The sequence below is a fragment of the Rhipicephalus sanguineus genome, chromosome 1, assembly GCF_013339695.2.
Source record: "Rhipicephalus sanguineus isolate Rsan-2018 chromosome 1, BIME_Rsan_1.4, whole genome shotgun sequence".
NCBI lineage: Eukaryota > Metazoa > Arthropoda > Arachnida > Ixodida > Ixodidae > Rhipicephalus > Rhipicephalus sanguineus.
In genome coordinates this window covers 63,690,593-63,718,218 of record NC_051176.1, presented here as the reverse complement: position 1 = coordinate 63,718,218, position 27,626 = coordinate 63,690,593, and the positions used below count along the sequence as shown (strand labels likewise).

At 45.4% G+C, this 27,626-nt stretch overlaps 1 protein-coding gene across 1 annotated transcript in view; it reads right to left on the bottom strand.

The window, feature by feature from the left end:
- The window catches only part of LOC119392275 (collagen alpha-1(XVIII) chain), a 503,217-nt gene that overhangs the window by 322,577 nt on the left and 153,014 nt on the right, over positions 1-27,626 (bottom strand). The window contains exons 3-5 of the mRNA XM_037659675.2: positions 17,580-17,621; positions 5,302-5,371; positions 2,232-2,270 (exon numbers count right to left, since the gene is read on the bottom strand). Of these exons, the coding sequence (XP_037515603.1) occupies positions 2,232-2,270; positions 5,302-5,371; positions 17,580-17,621 (151 nt within the window). The remainder of the gene's footprint in view (positions 1-2,231; positions 2,271-5,301; positions 5,372-17,579; positions 17,622-27,626) is intronic.

Here is a 27,626-nt window from a genome sequence, read left to right as displayed (position 1 = left end):
ACATCACGAGGAAAGCTCGAAACATCCCTCCTCCCCTCACCACGAGATAACCGCGCGAGCAGACAGCGGAAGGGCAAGGTTCTCCCAGCGCAAATATTTTCTAATCTATAAGAAGCGAGCGAGCTGGCCGACGACTTTTAAATGCGCCCATTGCGCTCCTCGCGCCATCTCACTGGTAGTGAAAAAACGCTGCAGTCTCCGAGTGCTGCGGTAAAGGGTGTGTATATAACGCTCGCCGTTAGCTACCTGAAGGATCTGCGTTTTGTGGCGTAGTGCTTAGCGTCACGCGCTGCGGAGCGAGAGGTCCCGGGTTCGATTCCGCGCTTCGGAAGCATTTTTTTTAAATTATTTTTTTTGTGGAGTTTTATATATATGCACGCACTTATACATATACGGTGCATGACGACGGCGACGGCAAAACCCAACCGAGACTGTCCATATAATTGCTACAGCAATAAAAAACCAAGCTGTCGCTACTGCTCGAAGCGTAGTGTGAAAGATGAAGTACGCAAAAAAAAAAAAATAATGAGGCAGCTTCGCATTAGTGGTGCCAAGCCTGAAGGTACAGCGGAGCTGGGCGGCCTTCGTTGTTTCTCTTTCATTTTTCCTCTTTCTTTCTTCATCTCTTTCTTTTTCCTTATCTCTCTCTCTCTCTCTCTCTCTGTTTTTTGTACAGCGGAGCTGTTAAGCTTTTCGTTATGCCGTTAGTCGTCGACAGATAATTATCATCATGAACCAGCACGCGCTATCTTCGTCCTCTTCTTCATCTTCTGCTTCGCTCCAAGAACACGTGCGTCGATTTGTCCGGCGTGGGATGCATTAACTCTGATGGGCGAGAGAACGAGTACAGAGAGAGAGAGAAAGAGGCAAGGAGAAAGAAACAGATAGAAAGAAAGAGATAGAGAAATTCTTGGCGAAAAAAGTTTCTTAGTGAAGCGGGATTCAAACCCGGCGTACCCACAATCCGCAGGCGAGCGTCGTAACTACACGGCTACACAGGTACGCTAGCAGAGCATAACATAGCGTTGTATAGTATAGCAAAGGAGTGGGAAAGGGAAGTGAAGGCGAGGAAGAGAGGAAGAAGAAGAGGAAAGAGTAAAGAATAGCATAGAAAGAAAGAGAAAGAGAGAAAGAAAGGGAAGGAACACAGAAAGAGAAAGAAAAACGGAAAGAAAGAATCAACGAAAAAGAGAGAAGGAAATAGAAAAACAAAGGGAGAAAGAAAGAGGAAGCGAGAAATAGAGAGAGGTAGAAAGAAAGATAGATGGAGCAAGAAAGAGAAAGAAATATTTACAGAGAGAAAGAAATAGAAACAAACAGATTAAAAAGACGGGAAAATAACAGGAAAAAGAGAAAAAGAAATAAGGAGATCAAGAAAGAAAGAGAAAAATCAAGAGAAACAAAGAAGGATGCCCAGCTCCGCACTTCCATCAGGCTTCGCACCACTAGTGCGGAGCTGCCTTAATTTTTTGTATCTCTTTTTGTTTCTCTGTTTCTTTTTTCCGATATCTATCTATTTCTCGAAGTTTTTTTCTCGCTCTTTCTATCTTTTTTCTCTTTCTTCCCATCGTTTCTCTCTCTCTCTCTCTCTCTATTCCTTGCCTCCTCTTCTATGTCTTTATCTTTTTTTTGTTTATCTCGCTTTCTGTCTTTGTTCTCTCTTTCTTTCTCTTTCTGTCTTGTTCACTGTTTTTGTATCTCTTTTTTGTGTCTGTTTCTTTCTATCTCTTTGTCTCTCTGTCTTTCTATCTTTTTTCTCTCTATTTCTCGATTCCTCTTTCTTCATATCCCTTTCTCTCTCTCAATTTTTCTTCATCTTTCTTTGTTTTTCTCTCTTTTTTTCGTTCTTCTCTCTTTCTTTCTTTCTTTCCTTCTCTTTCTGCCTTGCTCTCTTTTTGTCTGTTTCTTTCTATCTGTTTCTCTCAATTTATTTCTCTGGCTTTCTTTCTCTCTATTTTTCGCTTTGTCTTTCTTTCCATCTCCTTCTCTCTCTCTCTCTCTCTCTGTATTTGTTCTCTCGCCCATCCGAGTTATTGCATCCCACGCCGGACAAATTGGCGCAGCGGGACAGCGCGCGCCGTGCGCACGTGTTCGGGGAGCGAAGACGACGACGAAAGGAGCGCGCGCCGTTCATGACGATGATAATTTCTTGCATCGTATCCACGGGGGTTTGACGAGCTTAAGCAGCTACGCTGTTGAAAACATAAAATAATAAACAAACACAAACTCACCATAAGGTATCAGAGGTGGTGGAATTGGTGGCAAGAGGTCTTTTTCGACGCGGGTGTATGGAAACAAAATACAAACAAAACGTAAATAAAAGTGCAGAACGTGTTCAAAATATACATTTGCCGGAAAAGAGTGCTCAAAACAAAACCTTCATCCGTAGAAAATGTATATTACAAGGCAGGCAACAAAAGTAACACTCGAATAGTGACAAAACTTGAGCCAAAGTAAAATAAGTCCAGGCCAACCGATCGAAATGTACGTCCCACTATTCTCTGCCGGCGCATTCAGTGGAGGTGGGCTCGTCTCATATGATGACAGCGTTTCAACGGCATCATCTTGAAATTGCACAGAGAACTGTTCGTCATACGCTATATTACATAGCTACAGTCACCATTTCATATCTATTGCGGCAACGGTTGTCTATGCATAGCCGATCATTCTGGCACGTTTTCCTCCGATTACGAGTGTGTCTGATTAAGAAAGTATAGCGTAGAAGATGGCCCATGTCACTGGCGTAGCCAGGGGAGGGGGAGGAGCGCATTGAGATGGTTTAAACCCCTCCCCGAAAATTTTCAATTTTGCATGTGTATATATACACGCAGCGCGCACGAACATACATACTGTAGAATGTGGCAAGGGCTGACTTCTGGCCTTGTTGGTATGACATATCTGAAGTGTTTAGCGCAGAATTATGAAGACGGGACAAGAAGGGAGAACACGTACACAGGCGCTATTGGAGAGCAAGCCGTTGTTACCTTTCCGCTCCTCCCACTCAAAACTGGTAAAAAGGTCCATTATCCGGCACTGCCTCGATAACGCCCTAAAGAAATCCTGTTCTCATCTCTTGGAGACAAGCCTTCACTGCCAAAGAGCTGGCCTGACGCAAGCAGGTTATCCCGATCACCTTGTTGCATGGGTTGCAGAATGCTTTCTCAAAAAACCACGTTCCAATCGTCAGGCCGGAATAACAGCTAATTTTGATGGCCGAAAAAAGTTTGCCGCTATACCGTATCTACACAGGATATCCCACAACATAAAAAAAAGGTGGGTGCTCGAGCAAACGTTGGCGTCGTGCTCACGGCCTCAAATAAATTGGCTAAACTTTGCAAAAGCAGCAACCCACTTGCTCAAGGAAGGCTTGACTGCAGTAAGAACCACAGGGCACGTTACGTGCTCTGCAAGGAAGGTGTTGTTTACCAGATCCCCTTATCGTGTGGTAAGCATTATGTAGGACAAACGGGGCGTTGTCTTAATAACAGGCTCAGGGAGCAATGCAACAATGTCAGGAAAGGCAGCGATGGCTGGTTAGCCACACACTGCAGCGCGTGTGGTTGCGTTCCGCTCTTTGATAAAGTATTTCATTGTACGTAGGCACCTTGACGAAACTACTCGTTTAATCATCGAATCGGCGACTATTCATAGACTTGGCAAAGATTGTGTTAGCACCCCGTCACTATCACTGACTAACAAAGAACTGGTGTTCCTCGACGGTACTGTACCTGCGCATGCGTGATTTTTGGCTCTTAAGTGTATAAATATGTGGAATCCGGATTCAAATAAATCATTTGTTGAAAGTTAGCGCCTGTCTACGTGTTCTCCCTTCTTGTCCCGTCTTCATAATTCCGCGCTAAACACTTCAGATATGTAAAATGTGGTTGAACCCCCCCCCCCCCCCCCCCCACCGTAGAGAACTTGTGGCTACTTGCCTGGTCCATGTAGTTGAAGCTTTAGGCATACCGTGCTACGGCAGTCGTACAGCCTTCTTTGTTGAAAGAAGCCGGGTTGCGTGGTGGGCCCTTCTAGCCTAAAGATTCGCTACGAAATCCCCAGCGGCTGCTTCTGGTTAACCTCCCTGTCTTTCCTTTCTCTCTCTTCTCTCTCTCTCTCTCACCAGCGCATAGTTCAAGTATCACACTTCTCACGCGTGACAACCGTATGCGTCCCCCGGGCCGCACGCCTTACCAACTCAATTACGGGATGCATTTTACTATGGTATACGGGCAGTATACTGCTGGAATAAACCTTGCGTACACATACTTCCACAGTTTGATCACAATGATGATGGGTTTATTTTGTGGGCCATCAACAATGCACAAATAGTTAGGCGTCCAACCGCAAGCGTCGGCCCCCACATACACAACCACACAGCACGTCAAAATGCAGAATAATGACAAACAGATCATCACGTCAATACATCAAAGTTAGGAAATTTACAGGACACCTAAAGATGAAGCAGCCTTTCAATCATAACTTGAAGTTATCGAACAACAAAAGAGCTGCTCCACACACCTCACGCAGCAAAATTGTTGACTATATATGACAGGCAGGAGCTTCATAATTTTCTGGATCAGTTTTCTCATAATCTCGCTAAGTAACCGCTGATAGAAACCTCACCAATACACTCTTCCAGCTCTGCGAATAATTCCGGTCGAGTGTATTCAGAAGTTAGCGGATATCAAAAAAAATATAACTATCGAATAATTCAGTTCGAAGTGTGCCCAATATTCGCGGGCTTCTCGATTACCGTTCGATGTTTTTAACTTTTCCACTTTGTTAGAAATCTCGAGCTGTAAAGATTTTGAGAGCCGGCACTGAAGGTACCACTAAGAATGTACGTTGCAGCCTGGCTCAGAAAGTCACATTAACTCCATTCGAAAGTTTTGCAACATGGTGTGCCTTCCTCGCTAAGTGAAGGTTGTGGTGAACCAAGGCATTTATACCTCTATGAGCTATTGTGAATACCGAACAAAGTTAACGAAGCATTCGTTTACAACGACTATATCGTTTGGCGAGTTGCTTACCATGTCGACAGTGGCCAACATTCATAATTACCTTTCAATGCGACCTTATCAGTTAAGTTAAATGTTGCTCGTCGTCGTTTCAAATGCATAAAACGATCGATTGTGTACATTGTGCAAGCTACCTACTGGTCACGCGGGAAGTATATTGCCTAGCTATTATTATGAAAACGTTCAACTGTATCATGCAACAAGCCATGCAGAAACGAAAGAAAAAAAACATATAACTGAAAGGTGCAAGAGGACGATCCATGAAGTAAAGAGCGCAGCTCACCGAAATCTCCGCTTCCTTCGTCGTAATCCGAGCCGAAGATGCTGTGATCCTTAGAATCTTCCTCTGCGTACTGCGAAACATTAGTGTAAAATGAACAAAATCAATGTCCGCCATTCATCTTTTTACTTGCTCACGCGAAACAGACCAAATGATACGGAAACATTTTTTTTTATCTGGGTTTTCATCATATATCAAACTCTGCCATATAACGTTGACAGGAAAGCAACCATACAAGTCTTATATGCCTGACGACATGAGTTTGGGGATGATGCGAGAACGTTAATAAGGTAAACTTGAGAAAATACCATACCAGTTGAGAAGGAATTAGGCAAGAGATTAAACAGCTCTATGCAGTGTTGCCTTCCAATTGGCGCAGTTTTCGGAAAGTAAAACACCCGTTTGAGGCTTTGACATAGCACATCAAGCATATTTGTTCTAGTTTGGTACCCTTCATCCATCATTTATTACGCTAGTAAATTACCAACCTGGTATTCGCCGCTAAGAAATCGCACAACCTAATTTCGCAAATCTTCAGGAAGGCCCTCCTCGAGAAGGCGCCCAGAACAGTATCGCTAAACGGTGACGATTCCGAAAATATGAGTGAGAGGAAAGACGACTTATGGTAGGCTGCTTCCCAACGCTCATCTGTAATGTTCAGTCTTTTTTAGCAAGCGTAGAGTTCATCTTTGATTTTTGTGCCTCGACCTCAACGAACGACGGTTTGGGGGTCACCGTCCTGCGAAACAGGCACAGCAAGTGACTACCGAAACGTGTCGGGCCGAAGCAACAACGTGGCGGCCCTCCGTTGTCGCCCGCCCTTCACGATGTTTTAATGGCATCCACCGCAAGTAATCAGACATCAGGTCAGCATGTAATTCTGTAGACCCGAAAGAAGATGAACAAGCAAGGAAAAGACTGCGTGAAGGTGACGCTGAGTCAAAGGAGTCTACAGAAGACAACGAAGAGATGGACCAGGCAGCCTTCCCTGTTGTTTCCTATAAAAACAAAACAGCCACAGGTGTTCCTGTGACAGTCAAACCAACTCAACCTGGCGGAAGCTACTGTAAAGTTGACCCAAATCTCCTGGCTTCTGCAGTCATCACAACAGCCCAAGAAAAGATACTCAGCCATCCTCTAAACAAGGATGGCAGCCTCATGGTGACAATGTCTTCAGTCCCTGCAACTAAGCGCCTCGTCACGGTGACAGACCTGGCGGCCATTGCGTAGAAGGACCAGTTATATACTCGTACTCTGCCATGCACGGGAGGATACAGGACGTTCCTGTTGAGTACTCGGATGACGACTTCAAGGAGTATTTGAGCGAACAAGGAGCCATATCTGCTAAAAGGCAAGTTGCATACATCCCAAACGCAGATGGCGCTGTAACGACGACCCAAAGATGCTCGGTCATCTTCTAATTATCAAAAGACGCCCATTTACCAAACCGAGTGTCGTTTGGATTTTGCAGTTATCCTGTAACAGAGTATATAGGATCCGCTACTCTATGTTTCAGATCTCAAAGACATGGTCATATAGCGAAATATTGTAACGGCCCCATCCGTTGCAAGATATGCGCTGGTCTACATACGTACAAGGAATGTACGTCGCGTTTCCAGCCTCGATATTCAAACTGTGGAGCTGAGCACACTGCATCATACGGCGGGTGACCCAAGAAGAGAGCAACTACTCTAGCACGGACAATGGAGCAATTCCAAGGAAAAGCGCGGAAACGACGAGAACCACCACCGAATCCGAATGCGACATTCACATTTACAAACCAAAAGCAACAAGGCACAGTACAGCGCAGCAACACAGCTACGAAAAAGTCCTTTGCATCAGTCGTGAAAGGAAACTAGAGAAGACCATCATCTGCAAAGAGCCAAGAAAAGTCCTCAAGTGACACAAATGCAAGTCAACAACAAATGTCCCCAAAGTCGCAGTAGAACAGGAAGCACAAAGAAAAGCTGTTAAATGGTAGCACCGTAAAAGACGTAGCCAGTATGCTCATTCCCATGATGCTCGCTGCAATCAAGGCTCCCTCTTTGCCAAACGATCGCTGAAAAGCATCCCTGAGGTACAGGCAGTCCTGGCTTTTGAACCACTGGCGACTTCTTACACGGCGCAACGCCGTTCTTGTTCGGAGTAACAACCATGGATTCGCTACCAATCGACTCGGCAGCGGTGTCCACGAGCAAGCACTTCCGCACATGTTCTATTTTTCAGTGGAATGCTCATGGTTTGCGCTCAAAGTTGCCAGACTTTAATTATTTTGCGTGAGTATACCGTTTCCCTTTTATGGTCATTTCCGAGTCTCGCGTCAACGAGCAATTTGGGTTAAAGGGTTATTATTTTCATGATTCCAGGCGACAAAGCGGAATTAGTCGACTCCTCGATGGACTACGTGCATCTGCGATTGATGTAGCACCATATGAGAAGAATTATTATGTTTGCGCGACCACAGTGTCTGCATTTAAAGTGTTTACCCTGATAGGCGTCTACTTGGAACCAGGCTCACGTTTCTACGTATCAAGATTCGAAAACTTGTTGACAAGCACTCAATCTCCACATATTATCTGTGACGACTTTAAGGCACATAACGAGATCTGGGGCAGTTCATATCCATGTGCTCGTGCTGCTAAGCTGGCGAAACTTCTTGCAAGATACAATATAGAGTCCTTAACTGATGGCCATATAACTCATTTTAAAAGTACGAAAACTGATAGCTGCATCGATGTCACATATTTTCATAAAGTTAAGTGGTCCCTATGTTTAGCTGGTGTACAGATTTCGATACTCGAATTAGCGATCACTACCCCACCCTAATCTCTGCCCGTTATCTTCGGACGTTGCCCAGGAAAGTGGCACTGAAGTCGGTAGACTGGGGAAGCTTACACAGCAGCAGTAGGGAAGGGGATCATAGCCTCTACTACGAATGCAAAGTTGACGCCGACAATAGCTCATTTCCTCAAAAGAAAAAGCACCCGCTCTGTCACTACGCATTGTAACTTACGTACTTATGACGAAGAATTAGAAAGATTATGAGCCATTCGAAGGTGCACCGAAAGGAAGGCTCTGCGTACAAAAAAGATCGACGTCTCAGAGCTTGCCGACAGGCACAAAGACACATACGGCGTTACCTAACCAAACTTAACTGAAAAAGGTGTAAATAGTTTTGTGGAACGCGGGATATACGAAAACCGCTCAGCGAAATCTAGCGAGTCATCAGAGGTATTCGAAAAGAGCCGCAGCAGCTTTACCCTTTTATCGCGCCGTCATTACATGAGCGCCCATCGCTGTGGAGGTGAAGAACAGTGCCGTAGGCTCCTTTCCAGCGGGGCAAAACCTTCTCTGAACATCATCAGACTCGTATCCCTTTTCGGACTTAGAGATGCGTTTTACAATTGAAGAGCAGCAATCGGCGACACGGACAGCACGTCGCCATGACGGTGTGAATTATGCAGCCCTCGCAAATATAAGCCGCACATCGCGCCTACGTATTCCAGAGTACTACAATGCCTCATGGATAAATGGGGAGCTTCCAACGGAATGGAAAGGAATGGAAACTTGCGAAAGTTATTGCTATATTGAAACTAGGAAAACAGCCAACAAATTACGCCTTCTACAGACCAATGTCGCTACTTAGTTGCGTACGGAAGCCATTCGAAAAAAATATTCCCAAACGACTCAATTGGTTCCTGGAAAGAAAATTTCCTCGGCGAGAATGAATGGCTTCCGTCAAAATAGGTCTGCAATTGATGTCGTTGCCTTGATCTCATCAAATGAAGAAAACTTGCCTTGTGGAAACACATCTACTGCGTTATTTTTGGACATTAAGGCAGCGTATGACTCCGTCTATTATAAAGCAATACTTGACGCTTTGGAAACCTTTGGTCTTGGAGGACGGCCTTACACATGAGTTTCAGGCTATCTTTAAGGGCGCCAACTGTTCATGTGTACTCCGGAGGGCCCTGCAGCGTTTTATGCTGTCGAAAGTGCCGTACCGCAAGGAGCTGTGTTAAGCCCGATACTAATTAATCTAGCATTTATCCATCTGAAAATAAACCAGCTCCGTGGCTTCAGCATCACACTGTATGCAGACGATATTAGCATTTCGAGCGTGGCACGTTGCCGCAGGAACACCCAACAACATCTTCAGGGAGCGCTGGCAAATATATCGGCCTACCTAAATTCAAGAGGTCTCAAACTGTCCCTCGACAAAAGCGTTGCTATGGCTTTCTCGCGAAGGAGAATGGAAAAATGCCCACTAATACCGGGTAGTCGCATCCTTCCATTCGTCAAGACACAAAGGTTTCTTGGAGTGACGATTGAAAGGAATCTAAAGGGAAGAAACTGAGTGAGAATATTTCCTCGGTTTCACATATTTCGATTTTTAGCCGGATCACAGTGGGGAAGCAACTGCCGATCAATGGTTCCATAAGTCCTACGTCGACGGGACACTGCGGTATTACCTCCCACTCCAGCATAATATCTCTTACACATGCAAGAGAAAACTTGGGACGGCAAGCAACAACTGTCTTCGAATATGTCTTGGCCTTCGAAAGGGTTCGTCTCGAGCAGTAACCGTAGCAGAAGCAGGATGTCTGCCTCTTGAAGTGATATCTTCGCAGGAGACACTTCGGCTTCTCCTCAGGCACGTGATTCACACTGTCACCCACTTTTTAACCAATATTTCTAAAGCCAGTGCTGCATCTAGCTTCGGGCAGGCCGTCGGAAGCATATGTACACGTATTTTGATCCCTGCTCAGACGACACCTATTATGCCAAAGAACATCTCACCCTGGACACTGTCACCACTAGAAATTGTGTCGTATATCCCCGGAATCAGTGCAAAAAGGAAAATTCCCTAAGCAGCAACCCATCAGATAGCGTTGGAGTACATGCACAAAGAATACCGAGTCGAAACGCGCATATTCACAGATGGCTCTACAACTCAACGTCGATCATCGTGCGGAGTTTTTGTGCCCTGTACAAGAAAAACACTCTCGTTTAGTCTTAAGAGAGCGACATCCTTTACGTTAGCTGAATTATATGGCATTAAGGAGGCTCTTATGTTTATACTACGACAGCAGCTGCCAGAATCACGGGTGATATTTACAAATTCCAAAGTAGCCCCACAAAGTTTGTGAAACAGGCATAAGCGAGGTAATCACCAACCTGCAGCATCTGATATCGCCTATCTTCACCACAAGGCTAATACTGTTGGGCATGGTATTACGTTCCACTGTATACCTGGCCATGCTGGAATTTCGGGAGACGAAAAAGCGAATGTTGCTGCCCGAAATGGGCTCCAATACCGAAATTTCAGAAGGATATTTTTTTACGAAAGCCGACACCTCGAACATCGCAATAAAATATGCCTATCAAGAAAAAGACCGCCTCTGGAATCTGCCGCTTCAGCAAGATAACCTTGTTCGTTGTATTGACCGAGAAGTGAGAGCGAAAGTTTCCTGAACACGTAGCTACACTGCATCATCGCCTTCGACAGAACGTGGCATACACGAACAGTTACTTGTACCGCATAGGGCGTACCACTAACCCCTACTGTGATGACTCTGGCAGCATAGACACAGGGGAGCATGTATTACATGAATGCTCCGCGTACCGCGACGAGACACAATTGTTTGAGCGACAAATGGAAATAATTTGCCACGATCCGTGAACGTTACACAACATGTTTGGTCCAATGCCTCGCTTTTCAGAACAGCGACTAGTTTTAGAGTCATTATTTAATTACCTGTCAGAAGTTGGCCTAATCGGAAAGCTTCAATGATCAACTATTTCATATAGAAAAGCCTAGACTTGCCTGACATCCCAGTTGTGAATATTATTATCAGGTGCACATTTATTATTTGTTTATGTACTTTCTTTTTATTATTATTTTTTCCTGTCTTCTGCAATCTTTTAAACCCATTCATCTTCCCTATACAGAGTAGCATGCCAGCGGTTATACACGCCAGCAAAAATCTCTGTTTTTGCAGTAAAGAGCCTCTCTCTCTCTCTCTCTCTGTCTCTCTCTCTATTCTGAAAATATAATCTAGAGCCCCACCTCTAGATCAAAGGTATACGTACAATGTGCCTCCAGTAACTGGTTGCACCAAGCTGAGAATGGCAGCAAGTTCGACCAGGTTTTGCGATCGACTTGGCTATATCCGACAGCGCGAACCTGTCCTCCCTCGACATACTTTACCGCGCTAGCTTTGTATCGGTTTACGTAACGTTGTTTTCAATGGCATTAGGATAGGCGGAAGCTTTCCATCTTATATACAACAGCACGGAATGCTAAACACATTTTAAACTATTTGTACGTATTTGTAGCTTCCCTTTTTCTTGCTTGTTCACCCACTTGCTCACTGAATCGTATTACTTATGCAGTACGAAATAACATGGTAATCTTACCGTAAGCGCCATCTGTTTTTTTATGAAAAACAAAGACAAGAAATACCGCTTAGGACTTAAGAGTGACTTAATATTTTTTGTTCCTCCTTCAGTAACGTATAACAACAGAGTCGTTTTTCCTGCGATTATGACTTCAGGCATTTATAGTTTTCTCGCAAGGAAACGACAGAAGACGAAAAATAGAAAGGTTGAAAAACGCACTGCGCATCTGAACCGTGCTTAGTTGACTTGGAAAATATATCTGCGCTACGCTAAATCTCAAATTACGATTTCTCATTCGGTCGACAAGGCCTGCGCTGCTAAGCGAATGCCCACTAAGCGAATGTGCTCTGCGACACTTGCAATAAACTGCTTTGTGGCTGCCAAGTGTTGTTCATGAAAGCTTTTCCGACAATCGTGCTTTTATTATCAGAAGGAACAAAATTAAAATGGACTAGTTCTACCGCAGCGCACGAAATTTTAGTGCCATGTACAGCGTTGTAGGATATTCTTATTGGAAACTGGTGTTGTAAACTAGAGCACTGCACGGGCCTACCCGAAAACCCGGGCCCGGCCCGGCCCGTGGGCCGGGCCGGGCCGGGTAAAGCAGTTTTCATGGCGGGCCCGGGCCGGGCTCGGGCCTCAAGCTCCGGGCTTAGGGTCGGGCCCGGGTTTGAGATGGCGGGCTCGGGTTGGGCCGGGCTTGGACTTTGCTCCGTTCTTAAGATTGTTCCAGATACGTTGTGCATACATATTTTACATGTTCTACATATTTTATCTCGAAAAAGCGATTTTTTTATGTGGGGTCAAGTTAGTTGGAGATGTTTTGTGAGGGACGAGTACTGAACTACTTCTGCTTCTTGCTTATGGGTCTATATTTATCTAAAGCGGGCGAGCCGAAAGTGAGCGGACCAGGCGTCCATAAAGTTAACATCTCACTTTTCTGTGCTTTACTAATGATATTTGCCATTATTTTATATCCCAAATGTTATTTTGCAATCACAGTAATAAATGTACTATAATAAATTGATCTCTATAACTTTCATCGGAAGAGCGATCACAGAACTCCAAAGCGCGGCAACGTTCTTCTTGACAGCTCCAGTAGCCCACTAAACCGAAAGGTCTGCACGGAGTTACGTTACACAGAATCACTATAAAGACACTCTTTTTCCGTAGCTCCGTCACGGCTCCCAGTGGTCATGTAACGTGACCTGGACATGCGCAGCCTGTTTTGTTTGTCCACATTATTAACGTCTGAACTTTCGTCTTGTTCCGCTATATGGTGCGAGAGCTACATGATAATGCCGCAACAGCGTAGGAATGTGCAGGAACAGCATAGCTCCATTAAACAAGGCAAGGGGGAAAGTATATTCGCTTGAAAAAAGACAGATAACCATAAGCACCCTATGAGTAATCTTCGGTAAGCTTATTCGTGCCTTTATTACCAAACTGGAAGGAACCCGAAAAATAGTTCGAAATCTCTTCGCCTACCTTCTGCCAGTCCTACCCGCGTTATCCAACATCGTTAGCAAGGCACGCACCATTGCAATATGAAAAACACAGAGCATAGTACAAACCGTGCATAACATACACTGCTTAAACCTGCAAGGAGAAGCCCTCAGAGAGGAGTTTTATAGATTATTGTATTGAAGAGTGGCACGTAGTGATGCAGAACTATCGATGGTACTATCGATACTATCGATAGCTGAGTCACTATTGAACTATCAATGGTAAAAAATGCTATCGATAGCGCCATTGATAGTACCTTCGATGGTACTATCGATAGTATAAAATCAACAGCGCGAACTCATTGATGAATAAACTTCGTTCCACGCGCGTGTGGTGCATAGTGGAGCCGGAGGAGCAGGCTGAAGGGCAACCAAGTTGACATGCTTGTGTTCTTCACCAGAGTGCTTTCCTGACACATGATCATAAATTCAAACTGTTCAGCTGTAGCGGAAAGGAAGCCATTACATTTGGTGGAACTGCGCGGCTTCAAATGTATATTGCATTTTATGATTCAAAATAAAAAAGAAATATCAAAAACTAAGTTTGTTATTTGTAAGGTGTAACTGGTTGGTTTTGGATATGAATTTATTAATGGACATATTCCGCAATTTTCTCTGCGGAAATAATTTATTTCTCACGCCAAAATTGCTCATAAATTAAGAGAAGCTGATAGCATGCTATCGCAAATATTTTGACAATATGGCCGCCCAGCAACAGCATCATTAGTCACACCACTATTGATAGCATTGTCACGTGGTTGTGACGGTGAAGATTGCTGCAGCATGACTGGGAAATACGGAGCTCTTTATTTGGGCGAGCTTGTGCCCAGAAAATCAGAACTCAAAATACAAGCGATACTCGCGGCGCACTGATAGCGGCGAGAAGGGCCGTCGGCCGTACAGTAATTCGATCATCGGTGGAACACCTCGTCTTTATAGATCAGTCATCGAATCTTCCAGCGTAATTGCTGGTGCTCGCGTAAGCTCTCGAATAAACTTGACTATTCGCGTCCCGCGCGTAATCTTAACAGAGTGATCTCAAGCAACCGTGAATCTTCTCAAACGTTACGGCGCGGTCTGCATCAAACGTTGCTAACAATCTTTGCGGTTGAAACCCCAATACATGAAAACAAAACAATAAACACGCGTGGCGGTAATGTCGCTAGTAATATTATCAATGGTACTACCGATTCCACTATCGATGGTTTCTCGATAGTAGTAATATCGATAGTTTGTTTACACTATCGATAGTCTCAAAAAAAAAGAGAAAAACTATCGATGCTATCGACAGTCGATTTACCAATAGTTCTGACGTTCAGGAGCAAGAGAAATGAGGGGAGAGCTGGACGTCTATGTTCATTTTGCATAGGTCTGAACAGACGTCCGAAATTTGCTCCAGTGGTGGAAGTCTGAGAACAGCGACTGTCGACACCTCCGCAATTCGCAAGGCAGATTTTGTGGGCCCCTGCGGCTAGCGCAAGCAGTTCGAGAAATTTTAGCGCGGCACGATATCTGACGTAACAGCGCATGGCGTGCTTGCAACCGCAATCTCGTGATAATTTCACTTTTCGCCCAATAATATGTGAAGAAATGAACTCTAAACTATGCCACAAAAAATTTATAGAATGTTTAACCTAGCAGTGGAGTGATATATGGAAAAAACGCTATCACAAATCGCTTTTTCTTCCTTTCTGTTGTTTATACGTAGCTCGTTATAATTTTTATCTAGGTTAGCGTCTTCACAACAAAGGTAATACATTTGGCTTTTTCCCTCTATTTCTCTTGTTGTGGCAAGGTGCTACTATGCTGAGGACAGGTGCAACATATCCAGAAAGGGTGCACGATTAGCTTTGTCGTTAGAGCATGCATTAAACTTCAATAGAGAGCGCAATAAAAACAAAGTGAAAAGAGCGTTCAGTTCTCTCTCTCCTCTGTTCTTATTGCGCTCCCTGTAGAAACTGGCAAATCACTTTTCTTGCGACAATATCTGCTACCAAACGTCTTGATGATTACCATTGTATTTGCAAGAAAAAAGTATACCGCTGCTGAATAACCGTTCATAGTACCCAGCATGTCCGGTCAACTGTTACCACAGTGAGGCCCTTTTCAACAAGGAATTGCCGTAGATTAGAGCGTACTTGTTAGCGTAGCATGCGCCAAGAAAACTTGAATATTTGCTACTTAAAAATGCGTTGCTGGCGATTCCATGTTCGGTCAACGCGACCTAGATTATTGGGTCGGGCCCATGTCGGGCCTGATCTGCGGTCGGGCCGGGCCAGGCCGAGTAGGTGAAAATTTTTGTCGGGTTCGGGCCGGGCCCGGGTCTCGCTTTGAGTCACCGGGCCGGGCTCGGGCGGATAAACTTCAACGAGCGCCGGGCTCGGGCCGGGCCCGGGCCGAGAATCACGGCCCGTGCAGTGCTCTATTGTAAACTACTAGACAGCTTTAGTGCCGGGAACCACCAGCCGTTGGGCCCCCAAGCTCTTGCGTTATTTCGTACTCTCCCCGCTTTCTTCTCTTCGTGAGCCGTCCCCAAGGAGAGTACCAAACAAAACAAGAGCTTGGGTGCGCAAGCCGTTCGGGGGCTCTCCACTGGCGCCTCCATAACTCCGCCTGCCTAATCTTGCAGATGGCGTTACCTCAAAGAAGCGAAAAGCTACTCAATGCGTTTTCTCAGTGCTATTTGCACTCTTCATCACAGCAGCTTTGTGAAAGCCAGTGCTCAAAGTCATAGTGTTCTTGCTTGCCTGTGCGAGCAGACACTATGGACGTTAGTTAAATTAGTACGCTCACTGCACTATACTGGGCCCGTAAAACTATGAACCTTTTTGCAGGTGTTAGATCGATGCCTCTGGGGCGAAACTGCCTTTCTTTCCGTACTGCGGCCAGCGGCCGCAGCAGGGACCTTCGCTTACTATATCTGGAACGTCACGATTGTGTTCCTTTAAAACTGGATCCGCAGCGTAAGTCCAGATGTTTCTTTTTTATCGTCTTACCTTCACCTACCTCTTTCCAGAAAACTCTACGATGCCCTCAGTTACGGATTTCCTTAACTGCAAGTGTAATTAGCAAATTTCAGTAAATAATGAGATCGCGTATACCTGCTCTCGACCCGCCCTTACGCCAGTATGTGACGTAACGGAGAACTGCTTCGGAAATTTTACGTCGTGGCCCACCAGCGTCCGAATTCGTGCCATTGGTCGGCCACCTTCGATATTTATATGTCCGGATTAGCTAAAATATTCTCTTACAATCATTGGTATAGTGCAACAGAGGTATCTTTTTAATAGGCATACTGTTTATTCCATCCAATCTTTAGCAAACTTCACTTAAGTGACGCTTTAAAGGGGTCATTAACTACCTGTCTTGCTTGGTCACCTATCACGACATCCCCCAGCACTAACGCCTCGAACGATACGCCTATCCATCCATCCCCTCACGGCAGTCTTCCCAAGCGGTCCGAGATCGTATGGCGTCGTCTACAAACCCACACCTTTCCGTGCCCCTCGCATGTGCGGTGACATTGACTCGCTGAGCCTCATCCGCTGGGGCTGCCCGAGGGTCCACCGCCCGCTGACCTCGTCCCCCCCCCCCCTCCCCCCGAAGACCAACTAGCACTTCTTACAGCAAAGACGCCCGCCGTTTGTCCGGTTCGCAATGTGTCATCATCATGCCGACGCGGCGACGTCAAGCCAAGTATAGCTGTGCCTAATTCAGCCAACTTAATCACAGCCAAGCCTAATTAAGCCTAGTTGAGCATGACAATAGCTAATCAGGTAACCTTAAGTTAATTAGGCAAATTCTTATTAGACCTAATTAAGCCTATTTGAGATGATAGTGTACCCAGTCATGCCGAGCTCGGCATGACGTGCCAAGCTAGGACTAATTAAGACTAATAAGACTGAGAAATGGGTGCTTTCCACTCCTCCCTGGCAAAGAATAGCCAAACTTAAGTGCCACGCCAATTCGATCTCAAGAGCTTGTCAATAAGTTGTGCGGTCTGCAGCCGCATTCAACCTGTTTCTAGCTACCTTTACTCTTCAAATATGAAAGCCTATAAAAAGTATGATCGTATGCATACATCACGGAAAACTGTAACAAAAGCATTTCAGCCACCTCCTCGAGAAGGGGAAATGTAAGCCAGCTCCGTCGCAGTGCAAGTATGTCATGCGGTGAAGCCTATCAAAAATCAAAACGGGCGCGGTGATCGGACATAATATGCTTCCAAAAACGCGTGTTTCTTTCTTTTTTTTTTCTTTTTTTTTTTGAAGAGGACGGGTGGTTAAGCGGACCCCTATTTGAGAACCACTGACCTAGAATATACTAGATGGAAGGAAAGAGCGAAAAGAAAGAAAGTGGTATATTGGCACTTACATCACCATTGTCCGACTCCGAGTACTCTCCGCTGCCAATAGGCTGTGGATGAAAAAGAACAAGATATCAATCGCTTTGCATTCTACTTATTCACACAGACTACACAGAATAGGCGGATATATGCATACTTTGAATAACTGCATTCGTTCAAACTTGCCCAACGTTCGACCATATCATGTGACTAAGATGCTCACATATGACTACGTCACATGACATGTACCTCATTATAGGCGACAACAGACAATTCAATAAGACAATCACCGGTTCTCCTGTCGTATTCGTTAGGTTAAACAGATGACCAGTGAACGTATTCAGAAGTATGTATGCTCTCGCAGTATATTGAGGCATGGCCCGTATTGACAAAAATTTCTTGCGCTGGAATTGCTCGTAAGAGAAACTTTCCGCCAATCGTGACGTTGGGCATATCATTAGGGTAGCCTGCTGGCGAATGGCAATGAGCACTTACGTATGGAAATCTTCACCAGTTCGGCCCCAAAGGACGCTTTTGTTCATAGCGCCAGGTCGAACTACAGATGCATAAGACATCCTTAGCGAGAGGATGATATTGTGCTCGAGAGGATGTCCCCACGCATGCATACTTTCTAGTGTGTAGGTGTAACATTTGAAATTATAAACACCCCCGCAAGCTTACTGTGGAACAAAAATGAAGATATTTTCAGCTAAGTGCTCACAACTTCAAGGTATATACAACATCTGGCAGACAGTTGACAGAAGTCCAAGTATTCCGCAAGAAATATTCCTTCATTACATTACCACTCATTGCACACAAAGCTCTGACAGGCACAGCATGTCATTTGTCTAGTTGCTGCTTGACCTTTATCTGAAGGCAGCAAGGACAAGTGCAAAAAGATTGGACACCATTCTCCAACAAGGGCTGACAGTTTCATTCGTCTACTCGGCGTATAAAACAGTAATCTGAACTAAGCGCCAAAGCACGTTGAGTGATGAATGAGACAGCGCGTATAAAATCTGGCGCCTTCTTCTGCCGCCTAATCACCAAACAGCCCAGCTTTAAATGGCGCCGTTGGTATTTTTTATCCCTCTCTCTCCAAGTCTACCTTGTCAGCGGTACACAAGAAAAACGCTTTTCTTGCCATTCATGAGGTATTAATGGCTTCTATTCTGGCGCTGAACGGCCGAATCGAGAGGCGCGGCTACTCGGCGTTAAACACTCGCTACTATATCAATTCGAGCAAATATAAACTATTACACATCGAAAAAGAAAGTTGTAAAGGACGCGGGGATTGCGTGAAGAAACGAAGGAAGCGGGCAGACACACGCCGATGCTGAGTCAGTGCGCGTAAGACCCTGTCTCCTGACGGGCATCGAGCCGTCGGAGGATTTACCAGCAAGTGGGGACCGGGGCTGAAGCCATCAATCAGGAGCTCGAAAGAAGCTCGTTTGAATTACAAAGACGGCCTTCAGCGGCGGAAGGGGAGGTCAACCGGCGACGCTTCTTTTTCGGACAAGCCCCATTGAACGGTGCTCAAGACGACACCCCGCTGTCGAAAGGGACGCTGTCTGCAACGCCGGAAATGAAGTCTTCGATCGGCAAGAGACGTGTCTGACGTCTTTTCCCTGCGTGTCGCCTGGGCGGGAATCTTGGGAATATCATCGTCACTGTCAAACGATTCGGCGGAAGCGTGAACCAGCGTTCACAATAATGCTGATGACTTTTCCGTGGCGATCTCCTTGCGCCGTGCCCGTAGGAGACGGCTTGATGAGTACTTCGCTCCCTCGTGTCACACAAGTCTTTTATGTGCAGCTCGCGCTGGTTATGCATACCGTTATTTTATGTTCTTTTTTTACACTACTAAGTTAAGACTAGGTAAGCTGTCGGCATCACATTGAAGGCGACGTGTCTGCTCTTCTAGGAGAAATTATCATTTCGCGTTCACTCGGGAAACAGCGCGCTGCTTTGTTAAAACGCCGCTATACCGCCACAGGGAGCAGCGACGAGTGGGAAAACGTAAAATGGCGCCCAGAAATAGCGGTCGAGAAGTAGCTAGTCTTTTTGTCGCATTCCGGTGACAAAAACCTCAAGAAAGATGTGCAACGAGCATTGAAAGACAAGCGAATTGGTACGGGTTCATCTTCTAGCAAACTGCGCAATGGGACCACAGTGATTTCTTTAAGAAATAAGTCAGAAAACTTCTGAAAGCGATGCGACCTACAACGAAAGGTGCCAGCATTCTTCTGCAACAAAGCAATCTTTTTGGCACCGTGCCATTTCCTGCGCAGCCAAGAATACGTTATCTCGATTTAACGCATGCATGTGCTGAGAAATTTTTGGTATGTATACCAGCCATGTCAATACCACCAACGTGTCCTTTATGGTTATCGTGAAGTGATAACAAGACACCTGCGAAGACTTGAAGGACGTGTCCGATGCCCGCATTGTGATTATCGGTTTGCAGACGCTCCACATGTACCGCAACGGCCACTAACGGCAGGGGCTGACATTTCTACGGTTAAATTACCGAAACATTTGCGTACTATAAATGGCAAGAAGGGTGGACGGAGATGCGGTCCTCGCGTGAATCAGCTGGCAAAGCATCACAGCAGTTTCGCGTATGTAGCGAATCTGGATGCCATCGACCGATGCTTGCCTTCTCAACCATTTTAAAGACGTAATCGCAAGATCATTCACTATACTGATTACTTCAGGAGAGTAATAAAATGAGTGACAGACGTAATTTCTGCGACAGTTTGTTGGGACCACTTGTTTTTTTTTTTTCATTCTCTCTAAGCAGTTTCTACATAGAGAAAAAGAGAAACAACTTTGGTTATCCCGTCTTAAAGGGAAATACGCGACGACAAGGCGGGGAAAGTTATCCTATGCTCGCAGTAGGGCTCCCTTCAGCCCACCTAGGGATTGCTTTCTAAAGTTCCATCTTGGAGAGCACGAGCAGCTGCCATGCGCATCACCTCGGTGCCGTGTTACAGCGGCGTATGGTATACGTCCTGAATATCCAAAACACTACTAAATTAGAAGGAAATTAGTGGTTTTTGCATTGGCACATAATGTGGTTTGGGTCCGCTTTGCTAGCAGGACAAAACTTCCAGGCTTAGGTAAGGTGCATTTCCCGGGTGTAGTACGTGACGTAAGGCAAGGGAAGGAAAAGTGCGGGTTGGCAGCAGACTTGGGAGTGTGATATCGCAGCATTGAATAATGCAATGAATTACTTTAAGCGAGTAATTTAACAGAAATTACTCGTTGCTTTCCCAATTACTTTTGACTAAAATACAGCACGTCCGCTTGCCTTACGGCACAAAAAGTGTACAGAAAATGGAAAGACAAACAGTAAAGACACGTTAACCCGAGTGCCAAGCCTCAAGCGTAGGAACTTTAACAAATATCTCTGAGCTTTAGAAGTATATGTGCAGTGAATGAAGTGTACATAAGCTGGGCATGAATGATGAACTTTTGGTAAAGTAATTTCAGGGTAATCCTATTTCTTTTCAAAATTAATACTACTGCAATGTCATTACATTCGAGCAGCTGCAATATTTAATGTAGTTTAATTACATTTAAAAACTTTTAGAAACGTTATCGGCAATGAAATTTAATTACTTTTTAGGAGTAATAGTGCCCTCTCTGGTTTCTGGTTTACAGCATAGGACCTCCCGCCTGCGTGGGGAAGGAACCGTTAAAGATGGGAGGGTTCGGTGACCTAAGCGGTAATAGTCACAAATGTGCCAATACTTAAGTAGTCTCTCTTTGGACGTTAATGCGCAAGGAAGATTATCGGCGTCTGTCCCCTAAGCTAGCCTGAGCTCGGGTTGTGAAATCTAGAGCCCTTGCGGGGCCCGTTTTATCGCCGATTAGGCGTACATGAGCAGTTATAAAGATCATAGGCGTGTGCACAGGGGGGGCAGGGGGGGGGGGCGGCCGCCCCCCTAATCACCTAAGAGGGGGTGGCGCAAAATCTGCCCCATACATTGACCCTTCTAGTCACCTAAGAGGGGGGGGGGGGGGAGGTGCAAAATCTGCCCCACACATTGACTTAGTAGGGTAGGGGGGCGCTGCGATGAACCTTTGCCCCCCCTGATGGGGAACCCTGCGCACGCCTATTATGAAGATCAAACTGAGAAGTTTGGATTGTTGATTGTAAGATCAAGTGGCTGTCTTGCAAATACAAACCGCCCTGAAGTTTTACAATGCAGTTTACAATCGCAAGTACTAAGTAAGTGCTCTACATAACTTCTACTCGAGTCATTTAGCCCAACGCGGTGGCTGAGCGGATATATGACATTGAGGAAAATCGGTATGGCGCTATGAGGAAGGGGACGAAGTGAACCCACAAACACGGTCGCTAACTTCCAACTGTTTATTAACAGAAACCACGCTGATTTAAGCATGGTGCCGAACAAGGTATTCTCATTACAGATATAATAATATGGGTGAACTAACAAATCATCATGAGCCAGTGATCTCGCAGAGGCGAAAGACATGCACCGCTAACTGCACTGACGTGAACTGAACTGTCATGCAGGTACACCGGAACACATGTCCATTATAGGATGAAGACCGAGTGAAAAGCAAAAGAGGCAGCGCATAATTGCGCTGCCTTTTTGTAGAATTAACTAACACCTTTTTGACAGAATCTGGTGGGCTATAATTCCCCCGGGGAATTATAGTCCACCAGGACTATATTTCAGGACAATTCGCAACCGTTTTCGATGTTAAATTTTTTTCACGAAGGAGCACGTGGGCTGTATGAATAACCGCCGTACCAAGAAGAGCCTTTTGCCGTTTCACAGCGCACATCCCAAACCTATCAAGAGAGGAATAGCTATCACGTGCCTCAATTCGGCTTCACTGAAGTCGTGTGAGCACATATCTGTTTACGGGATTCAATAATCAGATTAGACGACTTAAAGACGCACCATTTCCTCCCTCTGTTATCACGGGTGTGCGAAGAAGCCTCTCGCATAAGCTGAAACATGGTAAAATGGTGCAGGAGTCAATAGAAAAAGGTGAACACGCACGTAATACCTTACGTTCACTGGCTTTCGCACAATATAAATAAGGTCGCAGCCAGATACAGTGTGCGCATTGTGTTCTCCGTTCCCTGTAAGCTGGCCAAGATTTGCCCTTGTATGGCGAACGAGCAGCCGGCTGTATATTCCAAGAAGCACGCCACGCGATACACCGAGCAATGCGTGTACAATATTCCCCTAAACTGCGGTAGGACATACATCCGACAAATGGGCTGGCGTTTCAACAATCGTGCAAGAGAGCGCCTCTTGCCGGTCAGCATGCAGGAACATGGGCGGGAACTTAGCAGAGCGCTGCAAGCGCTGTGGTTGCGCGCAATACTTCAGCCAAACCACATTTCTAAGGACAGCAAGCAGCCGCACTGCAAGGGAGACAATTGAGGCGTTCCTAATAAAAAGCGCAGGCAGTCAGTGCGTTAGCGCACCGTCTCTAGATTTAATTCACAAAGCAGTGATGTTCTTGCAGACGTTGTCAAGTTTAGTTTGTGCGCTGCCTCTTTTGCCTTTCACTCGGTGTTGATCCTGTAATGAACATGTGTTCCTGTGTGCCTGCATGACTGTTCAGTTAAGGTTAATGCCGTTACCGGTACACGTCTTTCGATTCTGCTAGATCACTGGCTCATGGCGATTTGTTAGTTCACCCATATTACTATATCTGTAATCAGATTACCTTGTTTGTCACCATGTGTAAAGTAGAGTGGTTTCTGTCAATCAAACGTTTTGAAGTTGGCGCCCGTGTTTGTGGGTTTGTGTCTTCACTTCGTCCACGCGTCCTTTCAGCGTCATACTTATTCTCCTCAATTAATGAACAAAGAGCTCAGCGGCATGCCCTGTTGATATATGGCAGCTGAGTACGAGGTCACCGTTTTGACTCTGGGCCACTAGAGCCCCATTTCTATGTAGGAGGAATGCGATAACGCTCGTGCACCGCGTTGTAGGGTGCACTACCAAGAAAACGCATGTGTCGAAGCTTAATCTAGAATCTTTTTACTACGGCGCTCCTATTAACCTACGTTACAGGTACGCAATAATAAACACAACTATGTTCCATGATCCAGGGCCTTTTTGAGACACAATAAAAGCGAACTTTTCTGTTGTTCTACGAAAGTACCGGCAATTGCCCTGAATTTTACCCAGTACCACTGCACAATCGCATTTAAATTAACTTTGACAGTGCGTACCCGACGGGTGCAATGCAGATAAGAAAAAGAACTAGTCCCACCCAAACAGCGGTGTCATTAGTAGACTGTTAAATCGACGATATCAACGCCCATCCCGTGGAACGCACTGTGAGCCATCTACGATGTTCTGCAGGTGACGACAGCAACAGAGATGTAAGGAAAAGGGCCACGCGTAAGCGCTTCTCAAAGGGAAATATTGACGCCGTTCTCGGAGTCTCGCGCCGGCGTTTTTAGCTTCCTTCTGGCTTACTTTTGCCTATGCGTTCCCTTTCATCGCCCGTACGAGGTTCTTCCCCACGGGGGGCTAGTTTACTTGTGCGTTGGCTCTCTGCCGTCATCACTCATCATTGCTGTCGGTGCTACTAATGCTCGAAACAACGCGAAATAAGTATTGATGCAAACCTATACAAACCACCAGTTCGGCAAGAGAAGAAGAGAGAAAACGTCAAAAAAGGAGCCAGCCACGCACTGACGAACGTGCGAAAGGCCCCCTGCTGCCTCGACTTCCAGGGTCGAGGTAGGTCTACTGCTGTCAAGCAGGCGCTCATCTTCACAGCGTAGAAAAGCATAGTAAACAGCCCAGCTGACGCAAGAAAGAAACACCAGCAATATATATATATATATATATATATATATATATATATATATATATATATATATATATATATATATATATATATATATATATACAGAGAGAGAGAGAGAGGGAGGGAGGGAGGGAGGGGATTCTGGCTGGAGAGCCGACGGAGAAGCGTAGAAGAAAATGTGCAACGCCGCAATGGCTGTAGCCAGCGAAGATTAAATCAGCAAAACGTTCAGAACCTACGTTGCAACTTAGCATTTTGCGCAGTCGACCCGTCGACTACAATATCTATCTATCTATCTATCTATCTATCTATCTATCTATCTATCTATCTATCTATCTATCTATCTATCTATCTATCTATCTATCTATCTATCTATCTATCTATCTATAGTGATCATCCCACCCATCTCTATATCTTCATTTATTCACTTACTTATTTAACGAGGCCTTACGTAAACTAACGATATATGAGTGATGACGCGACGTGATAGCCAGGTCGAGCCACCACCTGTCTTGCACATTTTATTCAGGCCAGTATCAAAACGTACGATGCACTTTATTTGTAGATTTGTATTAATTTGTACGGTGTACTCTCAATCTTTTGTTGTGTGCTCTCTGTCACATATTCTTGGCTCTCATCCGTTTTCAATGTACGATAACAAGGCCTCGTCAGGCGACACATCGCGTTTAGCCTCAATTCCCAGGCAGTAGTGCTTAGAAAAAATGAACCCTGCGACCACCATGTAATCTTCTGTCCGAAATAGATCCTACAAAGACTTTTTTTTATAAATATGGTTATACTATCTGTAGAGCTGTCAGTTTCTTCTTTTTCTTCACAGAGCTGCACGCTCGACGGGACCAAGCTACACCGTGGTGGCTCCGATTCCTGCCGCTCGCGAGGCATGCGGATAATTTGCAAAGGAAGTCGACGACGACCTGGTAGGGGTGAGCTACAAATTAACGGCACGTCTTCACTGTGAGATCGAAGAAATCGGAAGATGCGACCAGGCGGACGAGCATTGTTAATGGATTGACGGCCCGTGTTCACCGATGGCCTACGTGTTCCAAGACATGTCGAGTGGGCTTCAAACGTTAGTGAGAACTAAAAACTTCCACCTACGTTAAGACCTACGCTTTCATCAAATTAGCTCAGCGAAAATGCGTAAAGTGAAGGTTGAAAGAAAAAAGAGAAACGTGCCATATTATCATAGCAGAAGAGAAAATACACGAGTCATTCATGAATGCAGCGTTGCAACGAAAACTGATTTTCTTTGAACTAGAAATAAGGCGACTTTGTTTGGAGGGATTGCTTTAAAAGCACCTGCCTAATCCGAAATTTTTCAAACGCCGCGACTTGCAGTGTCCAACGGTACACGCGACCTTGTACTGTGGAAGCGCAAAGCGTCTCTATGTGGCCGAATTCAAAAGCTCATTAGGAAGTGCCCGCAGCAGTGGCCAATCCTCGTTATAAAATCATTTTGAGCTGCCGGACCCGCTGGAACTTTGTGCTGCGAAAACATTTCCGCGTATAAGAGTTATTTCTGAAATCGGCCATTGCGATTTATTACTGCGCACACAGACACGAACACTTGATAACAATAATGGGCGTGGAATAAGCCTTGGGTGTTTTTGCTCGTCACCTAATGAAGAACGAGGGAGCATCGTGAGAGTTTGTTGCCGTTTGTGACGCACTCGATGTTACGACTTGGCGTGGAATTCTCTGGGTGTCATGTGCCACTCATTGGCCATTGTATTTGGGACTGCTGTCATGCACCTTCAGAGAAGCAACAGCTGATCGGTTGCGCTTGTTGAACGTACACAATGGAATCACTAACCTCGACGGCAGGCTCTAGTGGCTTAGATCATGCCCCATATCTGGTAGATGCTCTAATATAAAAGTGCGGGTCATGCTGCCTTTTATTTACAAGACCCACAACAGTACTCTTTGTCAATCTCTTACAGAACAACGCTCCGTGCTCGTTCTAATTCTTATCACATTTTCTTCCACACAGACACTATCGGCCATATAGTTTCCAGAAATCTTACTAACACGATACCCAACATCATGAAAAGCTGATATATACACACCCGAACAATTTTATCGTGTAACCGGCCATTATTTATGTTTCCTGTATTGACCCTCGTAGCTTTTATAACGTAATTTTCTAATAGCTGATTTCCGTAAGTATGTGGCTGTTTCGCCCCAGATGAGCAGCTTATTCCTTCATTTCGGTAGTTTGTCGAACGACCAACGGAGAGAGCAACACGCGCGCACGCAGCCAACAAACGCGGGCCGTATCCACGGAGCGGCCCACGAATGGCTGCCTCCACCACACGCTACGCACGTCCAACGAGGCCTAGCTGCGCAACCCCTCAGGTACGCAGTCGGGCACGCGCCTCATCTCGTTTTCGTCATATGTCAAATGAAAGGCGTTTATGCAAAGAAGACAACGTGGCCTCGAACGGCCCGCCGCTTCGCCCTTACCTAGGTGCCGAATAAAAGGGCGCCCGTAAAGACCAAGCGGACGCTCGAGGCATTGCAAATGCGCGCCCGCGCGTTCAATTTGCATCTATTTGAGTGGCACCCGCTAAAACAGTACCGCGGCGTTGATCATTTTATTTCCACCAGCAGGAGGGAAAAAAATAACTTTTTCCTTTCACCTTTTTAAGGCGGGCTTCCTTCCTTTCTTGCCTCTACGGGCACCTTTTCTCATTCTGGCGCACAGAAGCCTCGGGCGTTAGTTTGAATAACTTGCGCGGGCAGCTAGTAAGCCTGGAGCATAACACGTAACGCGCTCACTTAGGTGATCCTTCCCTCTCGTTCTGCAGTTTGTAGCGTGCCTCAAAGAGGGACGTGCAGCTCGGTCGTTGAGCACGTGACAATCGATATTTGCCGCCACTTATGTATGATTGATATCGGTTTAATGCCAGGACCGTGAGGAGGCTTGCGACAAATTTCATTTATCCATACCAACAGAAAGTCTCCCCCTTCCCCCATCTAAAAAAAGAGGGAAATTACTTGAAATAGAACAAAAAAGACTCGCTTGAACATAACTGAGAGCAATTGACATAAAATGTAAAAGGGAGGTAGACATATTATCTTTCTTCGAACAAAGCGGTCTCTTCCAGTGTAAAATCATATATCACGATTATACTGAACGCAGAAAATTATTGGTCATAATGTTCTTAGTATATGACTCGCATGGTATACACGCACGCGAAATACGATCTAGTTATCTCGGTACGCTAGTACATGAT